At 38.0% G+C, this 25,568-nt stretch overlaps 2 protein-coding genes and 1 pseudogene across 2 annotated transcripts; 2 read left to right on the top strand and 1 right to left on the bottom strand.

The window, feature by feature from the left end:
* Window positions 1-6,475: 6,475 nt before the first annotated feature.
* On the bottom strand, window positions 6,476-7,270 carry LOC110924771 (annotated as a pseudogene).
* A 317-nt stretch (window positions 7,271-7,587) lies between these two features.
* Window positions 7,588-14,452, top strand: LOC110924772 (cysteine-rich repeat secretory protein 38). The gene is made up of 3 exons (XM_022168764.1): window positions 7,588-7,703; window positions 8,114-8,865; window positions 14,304-14,452. The coding sequence occupies exons 1-3, from the start codon at window positions 7,588-7,590 to the stop codon at window positions 14,450-14,452; spliced, it is 1,017 nt and encodes a 338-aa protein (XP_022024456.1).
* Window positions 14,453-16,744: 2,292 nt separating this feature from the next.
* On the top strand, window positions 16,745-22,224 carry LOC110920983 (cysteine-rich receptor-like protein kinase 10). Its single transcript, XM_022165238.2, has 6 exons — window positions 16,745-17,261; window positions 19,558-19,713; window positions 19,849-19,973; window positions 20,470-20,680; window positions 20,922-21,159; window positions 22,036-22,224. Coding segments are annotated over exons 2-6 (651 nt in total). The 5' UTR covers window positions 16,745-17,261; window positions 19,558-19,637; the 3' UTR covers window positions 22,037-22,224.
* The last annotated feature ends 3,344 nt before the right edge of the window (window positions 22,225-25,568 follow it).

Below are 25,568 nucleotides of genomic sequence, written 5' to 3'. Positions count from 1 at the left end.
TGTGATCGGTGTAAATAGTGCACTTGGTACCGTACAGGTAATGTCTCCATATCTTAAGAGCAAAAACCACTACTCCCAGTTCCAAGTCGTGCGTAATGTAGTTCCTTTCATGAGTCTTAAGTTGTCGAGAGGCGTAGGCAATGACTTTCTCGCGTTGCATTAACACGCAACCGAGCCCATGAATAGACGCATCGCAGTAAACCACAAAGTCGTCGGTACCTTCAGGTAACGAGAGAATAGGAGCACTACAGAGGTTATCCTTTAGCTTCTGAAATGCGGATTCCTGAGCTTCATTCCATTTGTAAGCAATACCCTTCTGAGTGAGAGCCGTGAGAGGCTGAGCAATCTTCGAGAACCCCTTGATAAATCTACGATAGTATCCTGCCAATCCCAAGAATTGGCGAACTTCGGTCGGAGTCTTGGGCGTAGGCCAATTCTTTATAGAGTCGATCTTAGCTGGGTCGACGTGAATTCCGTCCTTATTGACCACGTGCCCAAGGAAGTGGACTTCTCGAAGCCAGAAGTCGCATTTCTAGAACTTGGCGTACAGTTGCTCATTGCGAAGGAGTTCGAGGATAAGGCGTAAGTGATGTTCATGCTCCTCTTGACTTTTCGAGTAGATCAGGATGTCGTCGATAAACACAATTACGAATTTGTCGAGGTAAGGCTTGCACACTCGATTCATGAGATCCATGAAAACTGCAGGCGCGTTAGTCATTCCAAAGGGCATAACAAGGAACTCGTAATGTCCATAACGAGTTCTGAACGCAGTTTTGGAGATGTCTTCATTATGGACTCTCAGCTGATGATAGCCCGATCGTAGGTCAATCTTAGAGTAGTAGCTCGATCCTTGCAATTAGATCGTCGATACGCGGGAAAGGGTAGCGATTCTTGATGGTAACCTTGTTCAGCTCACGATAGTCGATGCACATTCGGAAGGTGTCATCCTTTTTCTTAACAAAGAGAAACTGTTGCTCCCCAGGGCGACGAACTAGGGCGGATAAATCCTTTATCCAATAGTTCCTGTAGTTGCGTAGAGAGTTCCTTCAGTTCTGCGGGGGCTAGTCGATAAGGCGCACGAGCTATAGGCGCTGCTCCAGGAGCTAGCTTGATTTGGAATTCGACCTGACGGTGGGGAGGGAGTTCAGGTAGTTCTTTAGGAAACACCTCGGGGTAGTCGCGTACCACTGGAAAATCTTCAATCCTCTTTTCCTTTTCTTGTGTGTTGGTGACAAGTGCTAAAATAGCGGTGTGCCCCTTTTGTAAACACTTCTGGGCCTTTAAGAATGAGATGACGCCTGTGATTTCTCCGCCTTTGTCACCTTGAACGATGAGGGGTTTGCCAGAGCGGCGGGGAATACGAACCATTTTCTCTTGACAGAGGATTTCCGCGCGATGTTTGGATAACCAATCCATACCGATGACGACGTCGAAGCTTCCAAGAACGATAGGGAAAAGATCGATGCTGTAGGTCTGACCAGACAGCACTAGTTTGCAGTCGCTGACAACATGCGAGGCCTCGACGTTTCTACCATTAGCTAACTCGACGATATGCTTAGAACTTAGCAACGTAGGCGGGTGCTTAAGCTTCTTACTAATACGTAGGGATACATAACTAGCATCGGCTCCAGAATCAAATAATACAGAAACATAACGATCATCGAGTAGGAACTTACCCGCCACGGCCTGATCAGTGAGTTTGTGAGCAAGACGAACGACCGGCTGAATGGTATTGAGGTTGGCTGCAGTCACATGGCTTCGGATTTCTGGAGCCAAACCCTTGATGTACAATTCGATTCTTCGGTACATGGGTCGAGACATGTTTGGGCAAAGAGCAGCATAGTCGTTGGACTGTTTGGTGTATGCCTCGATCTCTGATCCAACCATCTTGAGCTCAAAGTACTCGTTTTCGAGCTTGTGGATGTCATCCCTGTGACAATACTCTTCCTTAATCATGTCCTTGAAACCTTCCCACGCAATAACATTAGCAGTTTCCAAACCAAACATCTGAATTTGCGCCTTCCACCAGGAAAGCGCGTTTCCTTCGAGCGTACCAGTAGCAAACTTCACCCAATTCGCAGGGGGACACTCACAGACAGCAAAGACGGCTTCGACTTTCTCAATCCAGTGCAGAAGACCTATGGCACCCTCAGTGCCATTGAATGGGAGAGGTTTGCAATCCATGAAAGTTTTGAAAGTACACACGTGTGGTTGCGCAGGTGCATGCTAACCTGTTGTGAGAAGCGAAGCGAATAGGTTTAGGGGTGAAAGACGATGCGGCGGTAGGATCTAAACATCCTAAGATAACGAATTTACCTCCAGGTGAGCTGCGAAAGCTGCAGCCACCGTGTTAAGCAGGTTAGTAAATTGAGCCTGAGTCATGTTAATGTTTCCTCTTCCGCGTCCACTCATTGTCTTCATAATCAGAAAACATAGTATGAGTGTGATGTCGTAATGTAGCGAGAATGAGATAGAAGAGGGAGGTGTATCTATCTAACTAGGCACACTAATACGTATAGAGCTTTTGTTGTTCTAACCGGGTGGACCGGGGGAATTCCGCTAGGGTTGAGTGCTTCCTATGTCGCCACACATATTAATGTCCTTGCAAAACATTAATGATCTTTTCATAGACGCTTACATACCAGTTTTTGATACTCGTATTTTCAAATGTTTTTAAGATTCAATTGATGATAACTCACAAACTCATGGAGTTGCGAACTTTGGTAACGTTTTTCAAATTATACCTAAGTAAGAGGACGCGCTGCTCCTTCATACAAAGATTCTTTTGGGCTCGGCCCATTCTCTCTCGTGCAATGCACAAAGACACTCGTGGGCTAGACCCACAGTTTTCATATAACATGTCGAGAAAATGATTTTACTAAATTTTCTCCACAACTTTTAAACCGGTAAACAAAAGGATTTGTTTAAAATCTTTTTCAAAACAAACTATGAACTCGCTCAACTTTATGTTGACTTTTTCGCATGTTCTTTCTCAGGTTAAAATTTTCAAACTACGGAACGGTTGGAATAGGAGAACCCATGGGATTTCGAGCAATTAGCGGGCGTTCATTTTCTAGAAGTCTTAGCTTATTTGCTTCCGTTGTGCAATGAAGATACCGGTCCAGTCACGCCGGACCCCGAAATGTAATTATTTTTAATGTAGTTATATGAATGGGAATAAAGAAACTGACGTTAAGACTGGAAGGTATGGGGGCCGGCTTAGGCCCGGCGTGGCCCAACGCCGCACCCCCACACCTCCCCCCATAGGAGCGTCCCGTCTTGACCGGCTCCCCAATGACGTGCTCGGCGGGTCTTTTTTCAAATTATAGCCGTTAGTAATGGCTAGTTACTTTAATAAAAAAATACCCCCTTTTCTATAAAACACTCTCATTTTATACCATTATTTCACCATTTTCTTCCCACTTTCAACCCAAAACACTCTCATTTTTATACCATTCTTTTATAAAAAAATATCTTTTCACCCACAATGCAATTTAATTCTTGGTGGTCCTCGTCTTCAGAGGAGGAAGAGGAGATGTTTTACGCAAACGTTGTGCTAAGGGTTGCGCAGATTATTATGGAGGAGGAAGAGGAAGACGTGTCGTCTGAAAGCGTTACCTGGCGACAACGGATTAACAGAGACCGCCAAGGTTTATCATTAATAAATTTTATTATCCTTATTCCTTATTTCCTCATATTTATATTTTTTACGACAGGAGCGCACGAGAAATTGGTGAACGATTATTTTTCGGATGCACCCCTTTACAATGCCGAGATTTTCAGACGCAAGTTCCGAATGAGTCGCCGGTTATTCACACGCATTGCTGATGATTTGGCGGGGCAAGACCCATTTTTCATGCAACGACCCGATGCTGGTGGTTATGAAGGGTTCAGCACGTTACAAAAGTGTACTGTGGCCATTCGCCAACTGGCGTACGGGACAGTGGCCGACGCTTTGGACGAGTACTTACAGATGTCGGCAAGAACTACGCGGGAATGTTTGTATCGGTTTTGCCATAATGTGGTGAAACTGTATAGCAAAAAATACTTGCGGAAACCAAACGCGTATGATGTTCAACAGTTGTACCAAGCTCATGAAACACGCAACGGGTTTCCGGGAATGCTCGGTAGCATTGATTGTATGCATGGGGCGTGGCAGAACTGCCCGAATGCGTGGTGAGGCCAATATACGCGAGTTGATCACGACCATCCAACCTTAATACTTGAGGCCGTGGCCTCACAAGATTTGTGGATCTGGCATTCTTTCTTTGGTCTCCCTGGTTCACTTAACGGCCTCAACGTGTTATACCAATCGGCGATCTTTAGCGATGACGTTAATGGAACTGGTCTGGACACCAGTTTTTCAGTTTCTAGGGTTGAGTATAGACGCGGGTATTATCTTGCTGACGAATATATCCGTCTTACTCCACAATTGTCAAGACTATTCCATATCCCGAGGACGAAAAAAGGAAAAAATTCAACAAGCGTCAAGAAGCTGCAAGAAAAGACATTGAACGTTTTTTTGGTGTTCTACAAAAAAATGGGCCATCATTGATCAACCGGCACGTGCGTTCACACCGAAGAGGTTGCGCCTTTGTATGTACGCTTGCATTTTACTCCATAACATGATTATTGAAGACGAAGGTCGGGCGATTTATGAGTATGATGAGAATGCATCTATCGGGAATACTGTCCCGGTAGATCCGGCGCAACAGGTTTTAAACTCGTTCTCGCTAACCAACGATTTCACACATGCGAACCTTCAATCCGATTTGGTAGAACATATATGGAACAACGCAAACGGCGGGGACGGTGACGAAGACGATAGCGAGTAGTGTAATTTTATAAAATTTTAAATCTAGTCTTTTTTATAAATTTTTGGTAGTGTAATTTTTTTTAGGTTATGTAATTTTTATTTATGTTATGTAATGGATTTTATTATCTTCTTTTATGTCTTATTTTTATTTAAATTTTGAATTGTTTTTATAAAGTCAAAAAAATAAAAAAAGTTAAACAATAAAAATTAAACCATAAAAGTTAAACAAATAAAATAAATTAAACACTAAAAATAAATTCATGTGGGGTAAGCCCATTCTCCACCCCCCTCAAAATGCAAGGAGGGCTATCCTTCATGGGATGTTGATGTGACGTTAGTGGCGGATCCAGGATTTTTTTTTACTGGGTTCACTTTTTTAGATACTCAAATTTCATATGACTGAACCTAAAAAATTTCAGATCGGTTCGACAGTTCGAATCGGGTAAGGTTCATCACATAATTGGTTGAACAAGTCAAACTGGTTAAAGTCAACTGGACATCAAAAACTCATACCATTTATTGTAAGATTGTAGTTTCCATTTTCAAAAATGATAGATCTTGGTAAATAAAACATGATTAGGCCGAAGTGGTTGCCCATCTTATGAGTAATATTACCTTGTAGACAGGCCCAAAACCCCACCTTCACCAAGCTTACAATCATCTGAAAAAATGTTTTGTTGCATTTGCTATTGTGTTGAAGTCAAACAATGGCAATTCCCAATCTTCCTTCTTTTTGTCACTGCCAAAGTTGTTTTCTCGAACCATAACCTATAGATAAAAAGATCTAACGTTGTAGGTAATCCACATTTTGGAAAGATTAAGATTTTCGAATATAGCATAAACATTACCATTCTTCTTCTGCTTTCTTTTCCTATAAACAAACAAGCATATGCCCTAACAGGTGACGGAACAAAAAATATTAATTGTGCCTCATACGGGATTCGAACCCGGGTGTCTTGGGGAGGATACCCCGAACATAACCAGTGCAGAACCAAGGCTTTTTTGTTTATGGGTTCTCATTATATTTTACTTATGGGTTCTTTTTCAGTTTTTTATGTATATTTACACTAAAAATTAAAAACCGAATGGGTTCCGGGTTCCTGGGAACCCGTACTTTCTTAATAGGTCCGCCCCTGTGTGACGTCTACGTGACGGCCCATCCCCTTGGGAATGAGACTCTCCATATCCTCCGGTCTAATAATCTAGATACCTAATTTGTGTTACGTGTAGACCTTGTTTAATGCAATAGACTCTAGTATTCTATAAACGTGGTGGACCATTGACCATATATGTTTTTGGTTTCCTTTTGGTTTCCTTGTAGCTTCTACGTAGGGGTGGCAAAATGGGTGGGTTGGGTAGGTTTGGGTAATGGGTTAGAATGGGTATGGGTTAGAATGGGTTTGGGTTAAGATGGGTTTATTAAGAGATGGGTTAGAATGGGTTTAGGTCAAGATAGGTTTTTGTCAAAAAATTCAAAAAAATAAAAAAAATTCAAAAAAATAAAAAAAATCAAAAAAAATTCAAAAAAAATCAAAAAAAATTCAAAAAATCAAAAAAAAATAAAAATAAATAAAAAAATTCAAAAAATTCAAAAAATAAAAAAATAAAAAAAATAAAAAAAAAATCAAAAAATTCAAAAAATTCAAAAAAATCAAAAAATTCAAAAAAAACATCCATAACCGACCCAAAATCCGCCTTCACATTCACCGGCGGATTAGCCAACTTACAAGCCATTTCCGGGATTGCTTTAGAGTGATAATCAATCTTCGACTGCGTAAACTTCAACCCATGTGCAGTACTCACCACAACCGCCCTATCAGTAGGCTTTATCACACCACTATTCCTAAGCTTAACCAAAGCCGTCAACGCAACACCAGTATGCGGACAAATAAACATCCCCGTTGCATCCGCTTGCGCCATCGCATCCATCAGTTCCTCTTCAGTAGCCTCCTTAACAATCCCATTCGAATTCTTGAGCGCGTACACAGCCCGATCTATAGAAACCGGATCACCAATCTGGATAGCGGATGCAAAAGTCGTTTTCGCCTACACAGGACTAAAATCCTCCCACCCGGATTGAAAATGTAAATAAAGCGGGTTCGCGTTTGCAGCTTGAGCACACACAAGTCTCGGAATCCTATCAACTAATCCCAACTCTTTGCACATGTGAAACCCTTTGTAAAACGCGTATATGTTCCCCAAATTCCCACCCGGAACAATCACCCAATCGGGTACTTCCCAATCAAACTGCTGCAAGATCTCAATCGCAGCCGTTTTCTACCCTTCTAACCTCAGACTATTCAAACTATTCGCCAAATAAATCGGCAATTCAGACGTCACTTCCCTAACCAACCGCATACACCCGTCAAAATCGGTATCCAAGCTCAACACAAACGCCCCGTTGGCAATCGGCTGCACCAATTGCGCCATGGAAATCTTATCAGCAGGCAAGAAAAAATGTTGGGGATACCAGCAGAGGCAACGAAAACAAAAACATGTCAATCCAAACGTCACAACCGAGTAAGCAAATCATCAAACAAACACTTGGTGGGCATGAAACCATATTTTCTAAACCATAGCAATTTCAACATTTTCACCATCAGAAAACTTCAATTAAAAGGCAACGAAAGTGCAATTTCTTCATTTAATTACAAGAACTACAATCACACAATCAAGAAACGCAAATGGTTGTTGCAGAATTACCTGTAAACAGCTAAAAATGCGTCTTCAAAGGTTGATTGTGCATAGTAGAGAGGGTGTTAACGTTTAATATGGTGATGAAAGAAGGAAGGAAGACCGAGTCACGTGATTACGAGTTTGAAATCGACGAAGAAGGTGATTTAGAGTTTAATCCACGAAGGGGATTCAAAAGCGTCACACAACTCCCGTATGAAGTCTGATGTGTTTTAGGTTGGATAGTGAAAAACCCATCCTGGCCCATGTTAGAATTTAAATGAGTATTTTAAAACCCATTCTAACCCATCTTGACTAAATTCTCAGCCCATTATAACTTATTTCATTTTTTAAAAAGGCCCAAAATAACCCAAAATATCATGGTTGGGTTTTTGTTGCCACCCCTACTTCTACGCATATCATCCATCTGACCCGGTTAATACCTATGAAGGCTTTGTATCTATTACCCATATATTCTAACTCTAGAGCACTCGTGAATCTATTACCCAACTACTTAACTATTCTACATCTCCTCTCTCTCTATACCATGTTCATCCTTGCAGGGAAACTGCTGTTGTGGATGTTATGTTTTATTTTCATACATTCAAATTATCCCACCACCAGCTTAGCTCAACCTGATTTCGTTTACTATTTCTGTGAAAACGCGGCTAACTATACTGTAAACAGTAAGTACCAAAGTAATCTCAACAACGCCCTCCCCGCCCTCCCCACCACCAACAGGGGCCTTGGTTTCTACAAGCTCTCCCTCGGGAACGGAAATGATACAGTGAACACTGTCGCGCTTTGTCGAGGAGACGTCAACTCAGATGTGTGTGACAGTTGTGTTAATGACTCCATTGTTAAATTACCACAACTCTGCCCAAACCAAAAGGCAGCAATAGGATACTACGACTACTGTTTCCTGACATACTCCAACGAGATTATATTGAATAACCCACGAATATCGTTTGTGTATCTAAGCAATCACCAAAATGCAACTGATAGCGAAAGATTCAATAGTGCTTTGGCACCACTATTAAGGCAGCTGAGAGGTTATGCCGCCGCTGCGGCTCCCCTTGCGAAGTTTGCCTCTGGGAACGTTACTGGTCCAGGTTTCACGACGATCTATGTGATTATGCAGTGTATTCCAGACCTATCGGAGCAACAGTGCATGGATTGCTTGGAGGATATAATCAATCGAATGGCACAATATTATAATGGGAAAGTTGGAGGAAGAGTTCTTCTACCTATGTGTAACTTTAGGTATGAGACATATAAGTTTTTCAACGGGAGTACTGCCCAGGTCGTCTCACCGCCATCATCACCACCAATTTTACAGTCGTCTCCGTCAGTCCCACAACAAACGCCCCCACCAGGTATGTATTATATTTTCTTCATCTGTAATATCCTAAAAAAACAAATCGGATTAATTTGACTACGTCTTAATACGTTCTTGGCCTACCCATCTTCTAGTTGCAACCATGTTCAAAAGATAGAATTGTATGTGTTGAATTGTGAACTCTTCTACTGGTTGACCCATTTTGAGTCTATGATTATTTTACATATATTTAGGTGCGCTTTTGAAATTGCGAGGCATTTTTTATTAAGAATTAGTTTCATATTTCTGTTGAACCTCTAAAATCTCCTATTTTCATAAATCCATCCATAAGTTCCTGTGCATCTTCCTTCGGGCTTGTTTGGCTAAACTTATTTAACTCAAAAATGATTTTTTGTGAAAATAACTTATTGACTTATGACTTTTTGAAAATGAGTTTTTAAAAAAATGTTTGGATTAGATTATTGGATGAGAAAAGCCAATAAGTTAGTATGTTGTTTTTTTAAAAAGTGTTTACGTTAGCTTATTCATGTAAAATGACTAAAAGTCTTAAGCAACTTCAAAAAGTCACTCTTTTTAACTTTTCAAAACTAACTTTTCCTCCCTATGTAAAAAGTCATTTTGAAAAGTGCTTATGAGTTTGCCAAACACTTTTTCTCCTTATTAGTTTTTTGTAAAAGTCAATACGTTATAAGAAGATGTTGAAAAGCTTAGTCGAACACCCCCTTAAAGTGGCTGTCATCTCTCTTGTTCTGTCACTATACCTCCTCTTCATTTCCCTTGACTCAATCATCCTCTTCCATTTCCTACTCGCCCCACCGACGACGACGTCTTCTCTCTCGCTCTACCACACCACACACCTCCTCCTCTCCTCTATGACATACAGACCCACATCCACCAGCAGCAGGAAGAATCCCAAGCCCCCATCGCCGCATATGACGATTGTTCAATTTGCGTGAATAAATGTTTAGCGAAGATGCCCAATTTGTAAGACCCAGGTCTGTTTATAAGCTGGTGGCCCAGTTATTAGTGACAATAACATTCTTTTTAGAGTAAATTGTCAAAATCGACCTTGAGGTTCGGGCATTTTTGCCATTTTCATCCAAAACAACATTTTTGTACCATATAGTCCTTCACTTTTGGGATTTTTTTTTCCATTTTCATCCAAACGTCTGACTTTTTTTGCCAAAATCGTCCCTGAAATTTGTGATTTTTTCCATTTTCATTCAAATGTTTGATGGAAAAAATAAAGCAAATTAGACGTTTGGATGAAAATTGCAAAAAATCTCAAAAGTGAAGGACTATATTGTACAAAAAAAAAATTGTTTTGTATGAAAATGGCAAACATGCCCAAAGCTCAGGGACGATTTTGGCAATTCACTCTTCTTTTTATTTGTTTTTGAGTAAATTGCCAAAATCGTCCATGAGGTTTAGACATGTTTGCCAGTTTCATCCAAAACAATTTTTTTGAATCATATTACCCTTCGCTTTTAGGCTAATTTGTCATTTTCATCCGAATATCTAACTTTTTTGTCAAAACCGTCCCTGAGGTTTAGGATTTCTTGTCATTTTCATCCATAAATATGCCAAAAAAATAACCCAAATTAGATATTTGGATGAAAATGACAAAAAATCTCAAATGTGAAGAATAATATGGTACAAAAAAAGTTGTTTTGGATGAAACTGGCAAACATGCCAAAACCTCAGGGATAATTTTAGCAATTTACTCTTTGTTTTTTTCTTTTTATCATATGTTTCCTTGACCTTTGCAATTTTTGTCATTTTAGTGCATTTCACTAATCCCGTATATTTTTAATGTTAAAGTACAGACATTTTGATCATTTTTCTATTTGTTTTGTTTTTCCTTTACCCTTTTACTATTTTATTTTCTTATTTAAATAAGTAAATTATTTTGTATTTATATCAAATAAACCCACCCAACCCCGACCCCATATCTCTTTGCTCTCTTCTTCTTCTCTCTACAACCACACCATAACCATTGCCGATTACCCACCACCATCACTGACGTAACCCCCGACCCTAACCCCGGGAGCGGTGTCGCGAGATCCAGATCAGTGGTATCGGTGTTTATTAATTTGGCAGCGGAATACATCAGGACCGTAGTTAAGAAGTATTTTTATCATAGTAAAACACCAAACTTTTTATAATAATAAATCATTGGGATAAAACCCAAGTTTGTTTTGACAATACATTTGTAGGGATAACCCTAATTGTTAAAAATAAAAACTCATTTTTATTTGGGTAACTTTTATATATACTTTTCCAAGCCTTCAGTGCTCTCCAGCTGGCTTCTATTGGCTTTCACATTTTGTTACATGAAACGCGTTTTAAAAAGATTTTATCAGCAAGAAATACTGTCGAGTGCATGCAAGTTTAATCAAAACAGTTTTATAACTTCACAGTATTGAGGGCATCCGCAATTACGTTTTCTTATATCTATTCAATTACTCATTCAGTACTGTCAACACCTGACCTTTGGGTCATATTACTCATTGGCTATCTCATTGTCCCATGGTAACGTCTTTTACATTTTGTATACAAAACCCCAACATACCGACAGTAATTGTAGAATCACAAATACTCAATTAGTGTTAAGTATTTATTTCAAAATTTTGAGGTTTTGATAAAACATTTTGACTCATGAAGTAATTTACAAAAAAGTGGCAAAAAGCAGATGTACACACATTGTAGATTTAGGTGATACTACCATAGCTTTCTGGTGATTCTCCTGGTTATTATCTGTTAAAATTAAACATTGCACACTTCTTAGTAAAATAACCCAAATCACATTAACCTTATAACTCGAGACAGAATTCCAATGACTGAGTCAGACAGAGCCTTGACATGCATTACGGAATCCTAGATCAATCGAGTGTAACACGAGATAGAGACTGAGTCAGGCAGAGCCTTGACATGCGTTACGGAGCCCTAAATCGATCGTGTAGGGTAATAACAGGGTTATAGTACTTACAACGAGCCAGAGCTTTGCTTTGTAGTGGGTATTATGCCCAGGTATAATTTCTACTATTTAGAAATTGAGAGAGAAATCAGAGAAATGAATGAATTCAAGTGAAGCCGATCGATCCTATTTATTGGCCAGATTTAAGGCGGCTCGCGCCCACGTAAGCCTAAGCTTCAGTCTTCGCGGCCCGCGAGGACTCTACACTAGGCCATAGCTTGGTCGGGTCAGCGAGTCTAGCTTTGACACGTGTCGGCATTGTGTGTCCGGCAAGTCATGCTGTCGCGCCCCGCAACAGATTTTGAGCAGTGGGCCGCGGCCCGCGGGCGACACCCAGACTTTGTTTTCTTTGATTTTTCTAAGTATAAGGGTATTTCGTGCTCGTTTCTCGCGTACGGGGTGTATTTAAGAACGTTTTAGGGTCACGTTAAGAGTTCTAGGAGGGTTGTTATAATCACCCACTGTCACCCTCGTTTTTTCAGGCTGATAATAATTGTGGCTTGGACGCTTTTAATATTAAATTTGTGAACAAGTGACGATGGTGGTAAAGAGTTAGGGTTTTGACGAATCTAGTCACAATGGCGGTGGTCTTAAGTGGCGACTAGGGCTTGTGATTTGGATGTTAACAAATACCGGCGAACATGACGAAATCAAGATCTAAGATTCAACATCCCCGTAGCTAGTGTGGTGGTTGTGGGTGATGAAGGGTGATGGTGGTTGTGGGTAGTGGTGGTAGTGGGTGATGGTGGTTGTGGTTTATGGTAGGTGTTGTTGGTAATGATGGTGGTGTGGTTCTTTTGGTGTGGATTCTCTCTCTCCCTATATATATATATGTGTGTGTGGGGGGGGTGTTTTTTAAATTACATTTTGTTGGTGCATATTATGTGTGTCCGCCACTATGCGAATATACTAGATAGAGCGTGTGCTAAATATTGTTTAGGTTTGAGTGTTAGTATGATAAAGAGAACACTCATACGCACGATTGAGTTATACATGCGTATGAGGGCTCATACTCGCACATGAGCCTCATGCTCATGAGGTGGTCTATAAATACTAGGCTCATGCGCATTGTAGAGGTAAGTTTGTGGGCCCATTTGAGAGGAATTCAACTTGGAGAGATGTGTTGATGCTCTCTCCAGCTTGCCAATGATATATACTCTTTCGGTATGGAATGAAAGCTTTTACTTATGGTTATTATCCCGAAATTTCTACCGCATTAGTTTTATCTTATCCAAACTTTCGTCTAAACGCGTAGGACACAACGGTCCATGTTTTAACAAGGGTATCAGAGCTACGATACCGATTCAATCAAACTAGTCATCGTTTAAATCACCTACACTCATGATTTTGTGGTTTAGACATAAAAATGAAGGTGTAGACACGTTTTTATCAAAATTAAAGGTCAATTCAAAGATGAAAAGTCAAATTTAAGCCATAGGATTGACAAAAATTGATTCCTGCACCACTCTGTGGAAGAATCATCATCAAATTCGAAGAAATAAAGATTTTGGATCAAAAAATTGGATTCAGCGCGTCCAAGCGCATGAGTCCATCCACGCGCATGAGACCAAGCGCATGAGCTCATACTCGCGCATGTTACCAAGAGCATGAGGGTCATCCGCGCGCATGAGCTAAAATTCCTAAAAAATGGGTAGTTCGGGGATGAGACAAGTGTCCAGAAAAAAATGGTGATAGAATTTTTTTTTCGAGATTTTAACGATAGTTGTTTGGGGACACAGTCGGAGGATTCAGAGAATGCTTAACCTGATTGAATCACAGAGAATTGAAGTTAGTGGGGTAGTCATGGATACCTATGCAGAATGTTTATCATTTGGTGAAGTGACTATTAGTGGGCCGAAAAACAAATCCGCATTGATGAAAAACGAACTTTTCTGGAGCAAAATGGCACATATTCCACATAGTTAAGTTTTTCGGAGATAAGAGAGACTCGAATTTGCCAAGTTGAGGGAGAAATTCTTGGAAATTCAGGAGATGATGACAAAGAGGTCAGAATTTGCAAAAATAAGGGGGAATAAAATTTCATTGGAATATATTGAAATTCCGGCGTTTTTGAAATTTCAGACAATATGTAACTGTATTCTGGTGGTTCCGATCAAATTGACTGGGGATGCATAGGATCTTGGATGCTTTAGTCCGTGATCATAGGAAGTTCAGATTCTTAAGTTCGTGATCAAATTGATGTCTTTGTCTTCGTACAAGCCGGTTAAAAGGATTAGCGTCAAAGGAGGATGCATCAGCATTGTCGATACTTAAAAGATATCAGAGGGCTTTCAAAGATACCTGACAGTTCTGTGATTGTCTAAAGTGTGAGAATGGTTAATCTTCAAGCAAATGAGTTTTTTTTCTGAACTAACCGCCGTAGAATGATGATGTTTGTTTATTAAGTTGTTGCAGACTAACGAAGAAGGCTATACATCTGCTATCGTGACTAAAGAGGAAGAATATGAATTCGATCATTAAAATAATGTTTCTTGAAGATCAAAGTGTATTACCAGATGATTTGTTATCCGATAAAGATTTGCTGATTGTGGAGATTACCGTTTTCACTGATCAGTCATTCAAGTTGGGCATAAAGTTGATTACGGAAAACAGGATTTCAGATTTTCGTGGGTATTCACAAATTTGAAGTTTGCCAGTGTGGTGTTCGAAGTTTATATCAATTACCAGTTGGGTTTTTGAAGATTAAGAGATTGAGCTAGCAAGGGAGTGAATCAAAAACCAAACACATATGTGGTGAAAGTTGAAATGGAGAAACTACATTGATTGCAGTTTAGCAAATCAGAGGATTGGGCCAGGAACGTTGAAAATAGATAACTGAAGTGTGGAATCATTTCAGGGGGAATACATTGGATCATATGCAAACCCGAATCATCAATCAATGGGGAATTAATTGAAGATGTTTACAGCACTTGATTGAAGTTACAGAATATTCAAACACGGTTCTCATATTTGAAAGAGCAAGATTTGATAGTGACGTACAAGGGGGAATCTGTTGGTGCATATTATGTGTGTCTGCCACTGTGCAAATGGGCAAGATAGAGCATGCATTGAATATTGTACAGGTTTGAATGTTAGTATGATAAAGAGAACACTCATATGCACGATTGAGTCATATGTGCGTATGAGGATGTGCCCATTCGTATGCATGAGCTCATACGTGCGTATGAGGGCTCATACTCACACATGAGTGCCTCATGCTCATGAGGTGGCCTATAAAGGCTAGGCTCATGCACATGGTAGAAGTAAGTCTGTGAAATCCCATTTGAGAGGGATTCAAGCTGAAGAGATGTGTTGATGCTCTCTCCAACTTGCCAATGATGTATACTCTTTCGGTGAATGGAAGCTTTTACTTATGGTTATTATCCCGAAATTTATACGGAAATAATTTATCTTATTCAAACGTCCATCTAAACGCGTAGGACCTAACGAACCATGTTTTAATACATTTTACTAAATAACATTATTGTGTGTGGATTAAAATAGCAAAAAAGAAAAAGAAGTATGTAAAGTGATAAAAATAGCATTGAGTTAACTGATATTTTTAGACGAAGTTAGAGGGATGAATGAAAATGATAAAAAATGGGAAGCATCACGGACACTGATGATTAAAAAGGAATAAATGTCAGTTTACAACCCTGTGGTTTGACCCTCATAGCTAGGCTGCAAACGAACCAAACGAACACGAACACAAACAAGACCTTTGTTAAGAAATATATGTGTTCGCAAACCGTTCACGAACACTTATCGAACGAGATTTTATGTTGGTGTTCGTTTGTTAAGGAAATGAACTTGTTCGTGTTCGTTTGTGTTTGTTTTTTAATTTTAGGCAACAAACATTGACGAACACAAATGAGAACAAACTAATCTTCATGAACACAAATGGAAACAAACAAAAACAAACAATCGTTCATCATGAATAGAATATATAATACACCGACACTTATTAGATATTTAATTTGTTTGAATTTTGAAGTATTTAATTAAATATAAAAACTAAAAACACTAATGAAGTATCAAACACAAACGAACACGTTACCGAACGTTCACGAACATACACAAACGAACACGACCTCTGTTCATTCTTGTTCATTTAACTAAACGAACGAAATTTCTTGTTCGTGTTCGTGTTCGTTTGTTTAGTAAACGAACGAACACAAATGAACTTCACGTCGAACGGTTCACGAACGGTTCGCCGAACGTTTGGTTCGTTCGCAGCCCTACTCATAGCACTTTAGATGCCCCTAAGAAACCTTTGTACATTTACGCTATGTTCCCGAGTTTCATTAAATGAGAGAAAAGAAAAGATTTAGAAGGAAATAATTTTTAGTTGTATTCCAGAGTTTCATTAAAGGAGAGAAAAGAAGAGAAAATGAGAAATTTTTTGTCTAAAATTAATCTTTCCAATTTAGAAAGAAAAAAATTAAGAAAATGAAAGAATCCTTTTTTTTCTTTTAACTCGGGAACACAGTGTTACGCCTGTAACATCTGCAATTCGCAACATTTTACAATCTTCTATTTGTTGAACGTCTGGTTGACCATTTGAATCATATGCATTTTGGTAATCTTCTCCCTACCAACAACATCCACCTCCTTGTTCATCAAACCCTAACATCAGGTCATGGGCGTACCCACCCTAAGCCTAGGGTGGGCGGGCGCACCCCATGAAAAAATATTTTTTAGTGTTATTTTTCGCCGGAAATCCTGACCGCACCCCTTGGAATTTTTCACCCGCACCCCTTGAAAATTTTCAACCGCCCCACTTAGGAAAAAAAATTATTAACCACTTATTCACTTAATTATTTAATCCAATTAAAGCCAATCTGCAATCAATTTTTATTAACACAAGCCCAAACTCAATCTAAAGAAATTTGAACTAAATAAAATAACATAAACCCATCCATCCATTCCATTTCCAAATCCCACCAACCCTTCTTTTCTTTCAATCTCTCCCTATCTCTCTGTACAATTATGGACTTTCCACTTTTCCCACACCCTTTCTCTTCAACAATTCACATCTTCGACAAAAAAAACCCAATTTGTTGAGGATTTCTACTTTTAGCTAAAAAAATAACTTCATGATCCATCATTCCCTCTTAATTCATCAGATTTCCATGCCCGTGCAAAATTTCACATATTTATGCTTCTAAGCCGCCGATCTTCAAAGCGCCGCAAGACACAATTGGTAGGGAATCTCCTTGTTGTAGGCAAACATGCGGACATAAAGTGATGGTTAACTTCAGATTGGAGGATTTCACCCAAGAATCGGACCTTAATTCCATCGACGCTCAACATCTGGCACATCAACAAGCCAGTTTAAATTTTGTCCTAACGCTAGGGGCTTGGGTGAATTGTGTAGCAACAGAAAATAAGGCAGCTGAGGATTTATTTGTCATAACTGCGGGGAATGGAGTAATGATTGCAACCCAACCAATCTGGTATGAACTCACTCGTTTTCCATAACCCAACCCTTAATTTTTTTGAGGAAAGTACAGTTTCAGTTACACCCACAGGTTCGGCCCTCCTTTGAAAAAATTCAACAGTCCAGTCGTTGTCCCTTTGGCAAACGGACGTTAGTTGAATGTTGGGATTTCTGGTAAAAGACCAAAAAGCCCTTAGGGAACGAAATTGCAACACCTAAAGTTTCTTGTCTTCTTTATAAACCCTGCAACTCCTAATATTCTTCATCCTTCTAATTAATGCTCTAAATTTAAAATGAAAAGCTTGTCCATAAGTCTTATGATTAATTGATTATATACATTATTACTATTAATCAGCTGAATTTTGATCGCTTAAATTCAGTCATTAGCTGTAAGTGTGGTCTGTAAAGTCATTTTAGGCTTTAGTTCTCTTTAAGCTTCCGTATTTCATAAGATTTTTCATGGTAAGTTAGGATTTAGGGTGTTATTGTATTCTAAAAGCAACCGACTATATTAGTTTGTGGCAAGTTTCAAAATAACACTTGTTTTTAGATCTAGGTGTGCCTGTGACAAACAATGAAATCACTGAATCAAACTAAGACCGAATCATTGAACAACAGCGTGATTACTGAGTCTAACGAACATATTGGTTTATTAGCAAATGATTTAGATTTAGAGAAGCATGTATCGTCGAGTTACCATTGTTGAAATCAGTTTTGAATTTCATGCTCATATTGGGATGGCAAAACCCCAATTTTGAACTTTGTGGTTGAAGTCAAATTTACGACCATCCTGTCTCCGCCACAACCACCGTCAAATTGAACAAGTTCCGTCTCGTAGTCATCTGGGTGACTTTGCTTCGCTTTCATTATCTGAATCATACCATTATCGGAAATAGAGAACTAGTGCAGGGATGGTGATATGATTTTGAAGGACATCCTATTTATTCTTATTAGTGGATCGGGTGGTGGTTTACAGCCGCCGTAAAATAACATCACAAGGTTCATGTTATGAGTTCAGGGGATGATATTTGTTACAAGATGTGTTCAGATACTAAATTACCATATAGCCCTTTGTTTTCAAAGTAAAATGACATAAATGTCCAAGTCAACTAACAATTGACTAACAGAAGTTTGCCCCAGGGACTTGATTGCTAGAAATCGGTAACCACAGGGACCGGATTGTTGAATTTTTTCAAATGATGGCTGAACCTATGATTCGGTGTAAACCCCATGGGCTGAAATTGTACTTTACTATTTATTTTGGACTGAATATACATATAAGATCAAAACACGGGCTGAATTGACAATTACTCATTTATGGTGCTTCTCAACCAAATCAACTATAGTTTCTTGTTACCGAATCTTATTTATATCAGTCACATAGGCCGGCCTTGAGAATTCGTGTACTTTGTTCGAGCTCGAAAAAACGTGCCCTTAGGCCTTAACGAAATTGAGTATTGGGCTCACTAAAGGTCTAAACCTAATGCCAATGGGCTATTAACTAATATAAACCATAAAAATAGTTTTGTAAGTGGGCTTATGTTGGTGTTTGTATGGGTATATCGTATTAATTTTTTTTTTACATATACATATCGGATTTTTTTTAGAATACCGCGCCCTTCAAAATATCGGGCCCTGGTCGGTGGTCCTCCTCGCCCATCCTCAGGGCCGGCCATGCATATTCAATTGGTAAATAATGTAGTTTGTTTTTGATAGTTTGATTAATTTGAAGTTTTAAACTTCAAGTAAAAAGGGTAAAATAGTAAATATATAATTTATTTTTTAATAAAACAAATCAAAACAAGTATATTTAATATTTTGAAATTTAGGAAAGAATATATATTTAATTTAGATTTTAGATTGGGTATATGAAGTTTGTAAGGCCATATATGTGATGGTCCCTGTATTACGAATTGAAAGTTTGTGTTTTAAAGATATGAGATTTTGTCAATTTGATATTTATTATGCATTGAAAGTTTTATTTTGGTTAAAAGAAATATAGTATTTTGTAAATTTAAAGAAGGATAAGTAAAATTACCCCTTGAATTAAACATGTGAGTATACGTCAAACCTGCCCTAGCACCATCTTCGGCTTACCACGAAACACCATAGTCAGCCAACCAACCATTTGCTCAGTCAAGAATTGCACAAACATAAACCAAATTTGTTTAACATTCGACCCTTATCCTAAGACGTCACCTATCCTTGAGTTCAAAAACGAACTTAGGGATTTTAGTAAAACAATGATAAAACTTTGAATATTTTCCTTGGTATTATTACTCATTTGCACTTTATTACTTTGCACTTTGCAGGCAAAAAGAATAGCACGACACGAATTGTGATAATAGTTATTGTAATTGTAACTGTCATTGTCACTTTAGTTTTTATCGTTATGAGATTGAGGAAGAAGAAGAAGCAAACGATGCATCCACCTGCAATAATTATTCGGAGTAATAGCACTACTAGTGGTAAGGGTTAATGGTTTATATTGTGAGCAATATCAGTTAATGGAATTATTTTAGGCTTTAGCTAAACAACGTTACATCTATATGTTTCACACATTGTCCCGAAAGCAACTTCTAACTTCTCTTTCTTTCTAATAGTCGGAACTATGGATGTTAGGACTGTAGAATCATTGCAGTATGACTTCAATAGCGTCAAAATAGCAACCAATTACTTTTCCGAAGAAAATAAGCTTGGACGAGGTGGTTTTGGAACCGTTTACAAGGTACGAACCAATCGTTATTTGGTAATCGTCACTAAACAAAACCATTACTTGCACTTATCTTTAAACGTGTATTATATAAATAAATAAGACATTAAATTACTTCTTCATCACTTGTAAAAATATACAAAAAGCTTATTTTCATCAGCAAGAATAATACAGAAACAAAAAAAAAAAAAAAAAAAAAACTTTTTGGTATGTTTTTTAGTCTTTTTTAGTTAGTTTTCAAGTTTTCGCGTTAACTAGTGGTTTTCATTTGAACCTTCCTCTAAGCTGTATGTTTGTACAGACCTAAAAGCTCATACTAATTTTCATAAACAACTAGTTATATGTTTTTACAGGATTATAAATTTGTAAGCCTCAAAAAGTTGAGTTTCTTAAACGCACTCACTATGAGTGCAACACCTAACAAGAGTGCCGAAACAAGATATTTGTTGTAATAAATAAGAAGCGGGATATTATTTCTGCATTGGTTCATATACTATCATATAATATTTAGGGTACTCTTGAAGACGGGAACGAAATAGCAGTAAAGAGACTAGCATTGGATTCTGGACAAGGTGACCTAGAATTTAAGAATGAGGTTTTGCTGGTTGCAAAACTTCAACATCGAAATTTGGTTCGTCTGCTAGGCTTTAGTGTAGAAGGAAGCGAACGACTTCTCATTTACGAGTTCTTGCCAAATGCAAGTCTTGATCAATTTATATTTGGTAAGTTACTTAGAGTACACATTGTTTTGAATATCACAAATTGCATAGAAGAAACATAAACAAAATACAACTAAATGCAATAATTGATTGGTTTACAGGTGGGATGTTCTAAATTGAAACACTCTTCTATAAAGTCACAAATAGTGCCGTAAAGAAAAGGAAATTATTAAGTAGTTAATAGAAAAGGAAATTATTAAGTAGTTAATACGTTCTTACAACAAATAAATGATGTTGTTTGTAGATCCAACTAAACGTACACTTCTTGATTGGGAAAAGCGATATAGCATTATTAAAGGCATTGCAAAAGGACTATTATACCTTCACGAAGATTCACGTCTAAGGATCATTCATCGTGATATGAAGGCTAGTAATGTCTTGTTAGATGGACAAATGAATCCCAAAATTGCTGATTTTGGAATGGCAAGATTGTTTAAAACCGAGGAAACTGAAGGAGATACAACCCGGATTGTTGGAACCTAGTAAGTACACTTTCTTTACATGATAATCATCAATGAAATTTTACTAGAGTAGTTTTATTTATAACCCATGGATATCTAAACCTTGTTTTTTGTTTGTTTTCAAATCTCTCACTATCTAGTTCAGTTATTGCTAGAAATATAGTCATTCTCCTCTCATGAACAGTTGTACACGATTAAGATTCTATTGTTGTTTCTTTAAACCGTATTTTACAACTAACTAGTGATTCTCCATTACATCACCAAACATATTATAGAAGCCTATAAGGGAGGTCGGGGCACTATGCGGGTAGCCTACCACGGGTTGCAACCCGGGCCAGCACAACGCCGCCACACCCACGAGCAGGCTTGGCGGGTTGGCATGGTCAGCTCCCGAACCTGCTAAACATTTTGGTGAATTCAACGTTTTGACTGTTGAGTAACGGTCATGTTTAAAAAAAATCAATTAATTAATTAATTAGTTATATATATAGGGGGCGGTTCCCCTAAGAAGCCTATTTTGCCTAAGTTGCCTAAGAAGCAATCTACACCATTTGTTTAAACAACCAATGGACCAGATTAGATCCCTAATATTAAACTAGATAAATAAACAAAATACAACGCGCGGGGGTATTTTTGCCATAAACAAACAAATAGTACTGGCAGTTATCAACGATTCAAAAAAACTTCTTCTTCACTCTCTCTCAAAACTTCCCAATCGCTAACAAACATCACCTAAAATCGACAATCAGAGAGACGAAAATCGAACAAACAACAACAAAAACAGCATCAACGATGGATTCAGAGAGTACGTTCCATTTTTTTTTTTGCATTTTGGTGTATTCGTTTCAATTTTGTACGGTTTTTCTAAGTTTCTTCGAAATCAAATCGATTACACAGGTTCTAAGAGATCTACAAGAAGCCAGAAGCATAAAGAAACAAAACATGATGACGATTTCGAAGGTTTGTTAAGGATCTGTAAACGAACAGATTTCTAGGGTTTTAATATGTCTAAACTGATTCATGTTCTGCATTTTATTAAACAGATCGATCGTTGTGTTTTTTATGAAATAATGCTGGTTTATTTTTTGTGCTGGTTTATTTTCTGTGCTGGTTTAACCTATGTGCTAGTTTAGTGATTTAGAAATATCTAGCACAAAGTTGTGGTTGGTTTTCTGGTTTTGAAATCGGTGCTGGTTTAACTTCCGTGCTAGTTTAGTGTTTTTTAAGAAACTAGCACAAAGTTCTAGTTGGTTTACCGTCTGTGCTAGTTTATTGATTTAGAAGAAACCAGCACAAAGGGTTTAGTGTTTTCTAGTAAACTAGCACAAATTCTAGTTGGTTTACCGTCTGTGCTACTTTAGTGTTTTATAAGAAACTAGCACAAGTGCTACTTTAGTGTTCCAAATCTGTGCTGGTTTACCGACTGTGCTACTTTTAAATTCAGGAGATAAGTAATATAAGTTTCAGTTGTTTTTTGTGTGTGAAAACAGAGCTGTACAATCCCAAACCACTACAAATTGTACAACCAGGAGAACCAATCCCTACTTTTGATAATGAAACTTTGCATCCCATTCCACTAAAAGTTGTAAGACCAACAAAAAAGGAATATTATATGAGTCCGAAATTTTGGAATGAAGTAGCAATCTGGTGGCCAAGCTATACCAATCATCCTACTTCTGGTGGTGAACCTTCAGATCCCATAAAAGAAGAGATTGATGAGAAACCTGAAATCTCAGTTGTACAACCCAAAAAAGAAGAAGATGATGAAAAACAAAAGATCCCAATCCTACAACCTAAACATGAAGAAGATGAGGAAAAACCTATAATCTCAGTCAAGAATTTTGGAAGGAAGTAGCAATCTAGCCAGCTCCTGCTATGATCATCATGTTTATGTTGTTTGTTTTAGTTTTCTAATGTTATCAATGCTGTTATGTATTATGATCATGTTTTTCTGAACCTTATGTAACAATGATGTTTTGAATTATAAAAATCATGGTTTATTATGTATTAAATGATCAAAATGGTACTGGTTATTGTTTTTTTAATATATAGTACACTTTATAACTTGTGCTGGTTACTATGTTTCTTCTGAAATTACTTGCAGGCTCATCAGACAGTGACTTCGAACACCCGGAAAAGAAACAAAAAACAGCACTAAAAGCTGTTGCCACAAACCCTGAACCTATACGATCAACACTTTTCAAGGAATTTGATAAGAAAAAAAGAATTAGAATCAGGAACAGCCCAAAAAACCTTGCTGAATTCATGCAAGTGTTATCTGACGAACAGAAAGCAGAAGTAGATAACATGGGATTTGAAAGCATGAAGAACTTTGATATAACAAATATACCAACTGATCTGGGATACTGGCTCACTAACAATTATGAACCTACAATCAACACACTGAATCTAGGTACACATAATGTAGTGATAACACCTAACCTTGTACAAGAAGTTCTTGGCATACCAATGGGTAAAGTGAAGGTTACGGAGTTGAGTAAACCAAAAATGAGTGATCCAGTTGTTGCAGAGTTTAGAAATCAATTTGAAATTGATGATGAACTGCCAAAAATGCATCATATTATTCATGTTGTGGAAGAACAGAAGGAGAGTGGAAGGCTATTTCAACTGAACTTTCTTGTAATGTTCAACTCAATAATGGCAGAGCTCACACACGGTGGCAACGTCAACATGAAATTCCTTACAACATTGCAACCTGATGTAGATATTAAGGATGTTGACTGGTGCAGCTACGTGATCGACTGCTTGAACAGAAAGACAACAAGCTGGTTCCAATCTAAAGCAGCACATTACATCGGGCCGATAACATTTCTAGTGGTATGTTGTAGTTATCTAAAAATGATCTATATTTATTGTTTTTTATCAAACATAATAACAAAAACTAACTTGTAAATCAATCAGTTGGTTTATGCTCATGATACATACCAAAGAACAAATCCAAAACAGAAGATGATACCAGCTGTAATGTATCATAAAAATGATACAATTAAAAAGCTTGGTCCGGTGGTGGAAAGCAATAAAAGAAAGAGAAGTGAAAATGTGGTGAAGAGTAAGAAGAAAACAAGTTTGAAACCAGCACAGAAACTCGCCTTGACAACACAAACACCTACTCAAATGGTGGTGAAGAGTAAGAAGAAAACAAGTTTGAAAGCAGCAACAACTGGTGAAACAGAAGAAAATGAAAAACGAAAGAATTTGAAGGTAAAACTGAAGATGAAGAAAAAAGCACCAGCTGAACAACCTCTATCCACATATCAAGAAATCTCGAAGGAAACTGATGAAGCTAGAAATCGTTACTTTAGTGACTTCCCAGAATCTCTAAACATTACACAAAGTTTGGACATTCCACAATCCCAGGAAAAACTCTCACAAATTCCACCTACAAATCCAACAAGTGGAGTGGTAAATTCTATTTTATTGTGTTTATCTGTAGTATTACTGAAAAAATGTGCTACTTTTATGACATTTGTTGAAAAATTATGCTGATTTATATGCTAAAGTGTGCTGGTTTAAATGGATTGTAAAACTGTGCTAGTTTGAAATGTGCTACTTTATAAAAAGAATGTGCTGGTTATCTTTTCAGGAATGGAATGTTAAATTGTGCTAGTTTAATGGAATGTTAAATTGTGCTAGTTTATATGCTAAAGTGTGCTGGTTTAAATGGATTGTAAAACTGTGCTAGTTTGAAATGTGCTACTTTATAAAAAGAATGTGCTGGTTATCTTTTCAGGAATGGAATGTTAAATTGTGCTAGTTTAATGGAATGTTAAATTGTGCTAGTTTATATGCTAAAGTGTGCTGGTTTAAATGGATTGTAAAACTGTGCTAGTTTGAAATGTGCTACTTTTACAATTTGTGCTGGTTATCTTTTCAGGAATGGATTTGTCTGATAAAAACCAAAACAAAAGAGCTGGACATGCATGTCAAAGAAACACACGAAATGATTACAAAATGTTTAACAAAGTACAGAGGTGATGAGGTTGTGGATGCTGTGGATGAGTGGAGAAAAAGATTGGTAGTATATGGTGAAAAGTACAATTTCGAGAAGCAAGAATCAGAAGCAGGGAATGAAGAAAAGAAAAAAGGAGGAAGTGGAGAGAAGACAGAAGGAGGGAATGAAAAGGAAGAAGGAAATGAAGTTAAACTTACCCAATCACAAAAAAAAATGGTGGTCTCACAATTTGATTCAACTCCTTTCAGAATCACCAGTTCAATGTGGCCAGAGGTTATAAAAGAAATAGAAAAGGCAGAACAAGTAGCAAGCAGCAAAAAAGATGGTGCTGATCATGGAGTTGGTGGTGAAGAAGAAAAGGATGCAGGTGGAGAAAAGGCTAAAGATGGTAAACCTGATGGGGAAACAACAAAGAAAGGAGGTGAAGATGCTAATGAACCACCAAAGGGAGAAAGTG

Source organism: Helianthus annuus, chromosome 17 (assembly GCF_002127325.2).
Source record: "Helianthus annuus cultivar XRQ/B chromosome 17, HanXRQr2.0-SUNRISE, whole genome shotgun sequence".
Classification (NCBI taxonomy): Eukaryota; Viridiplantae; Streptophyta; class Magnoliopsida; order Asterales; family Asteraceae; genus Helianthus; species Helianthus annuus.
Note: the sequence above shows the minus strand (reverse complement) of the source record. Positions and strands in the feature narration are given on the sequence as shown.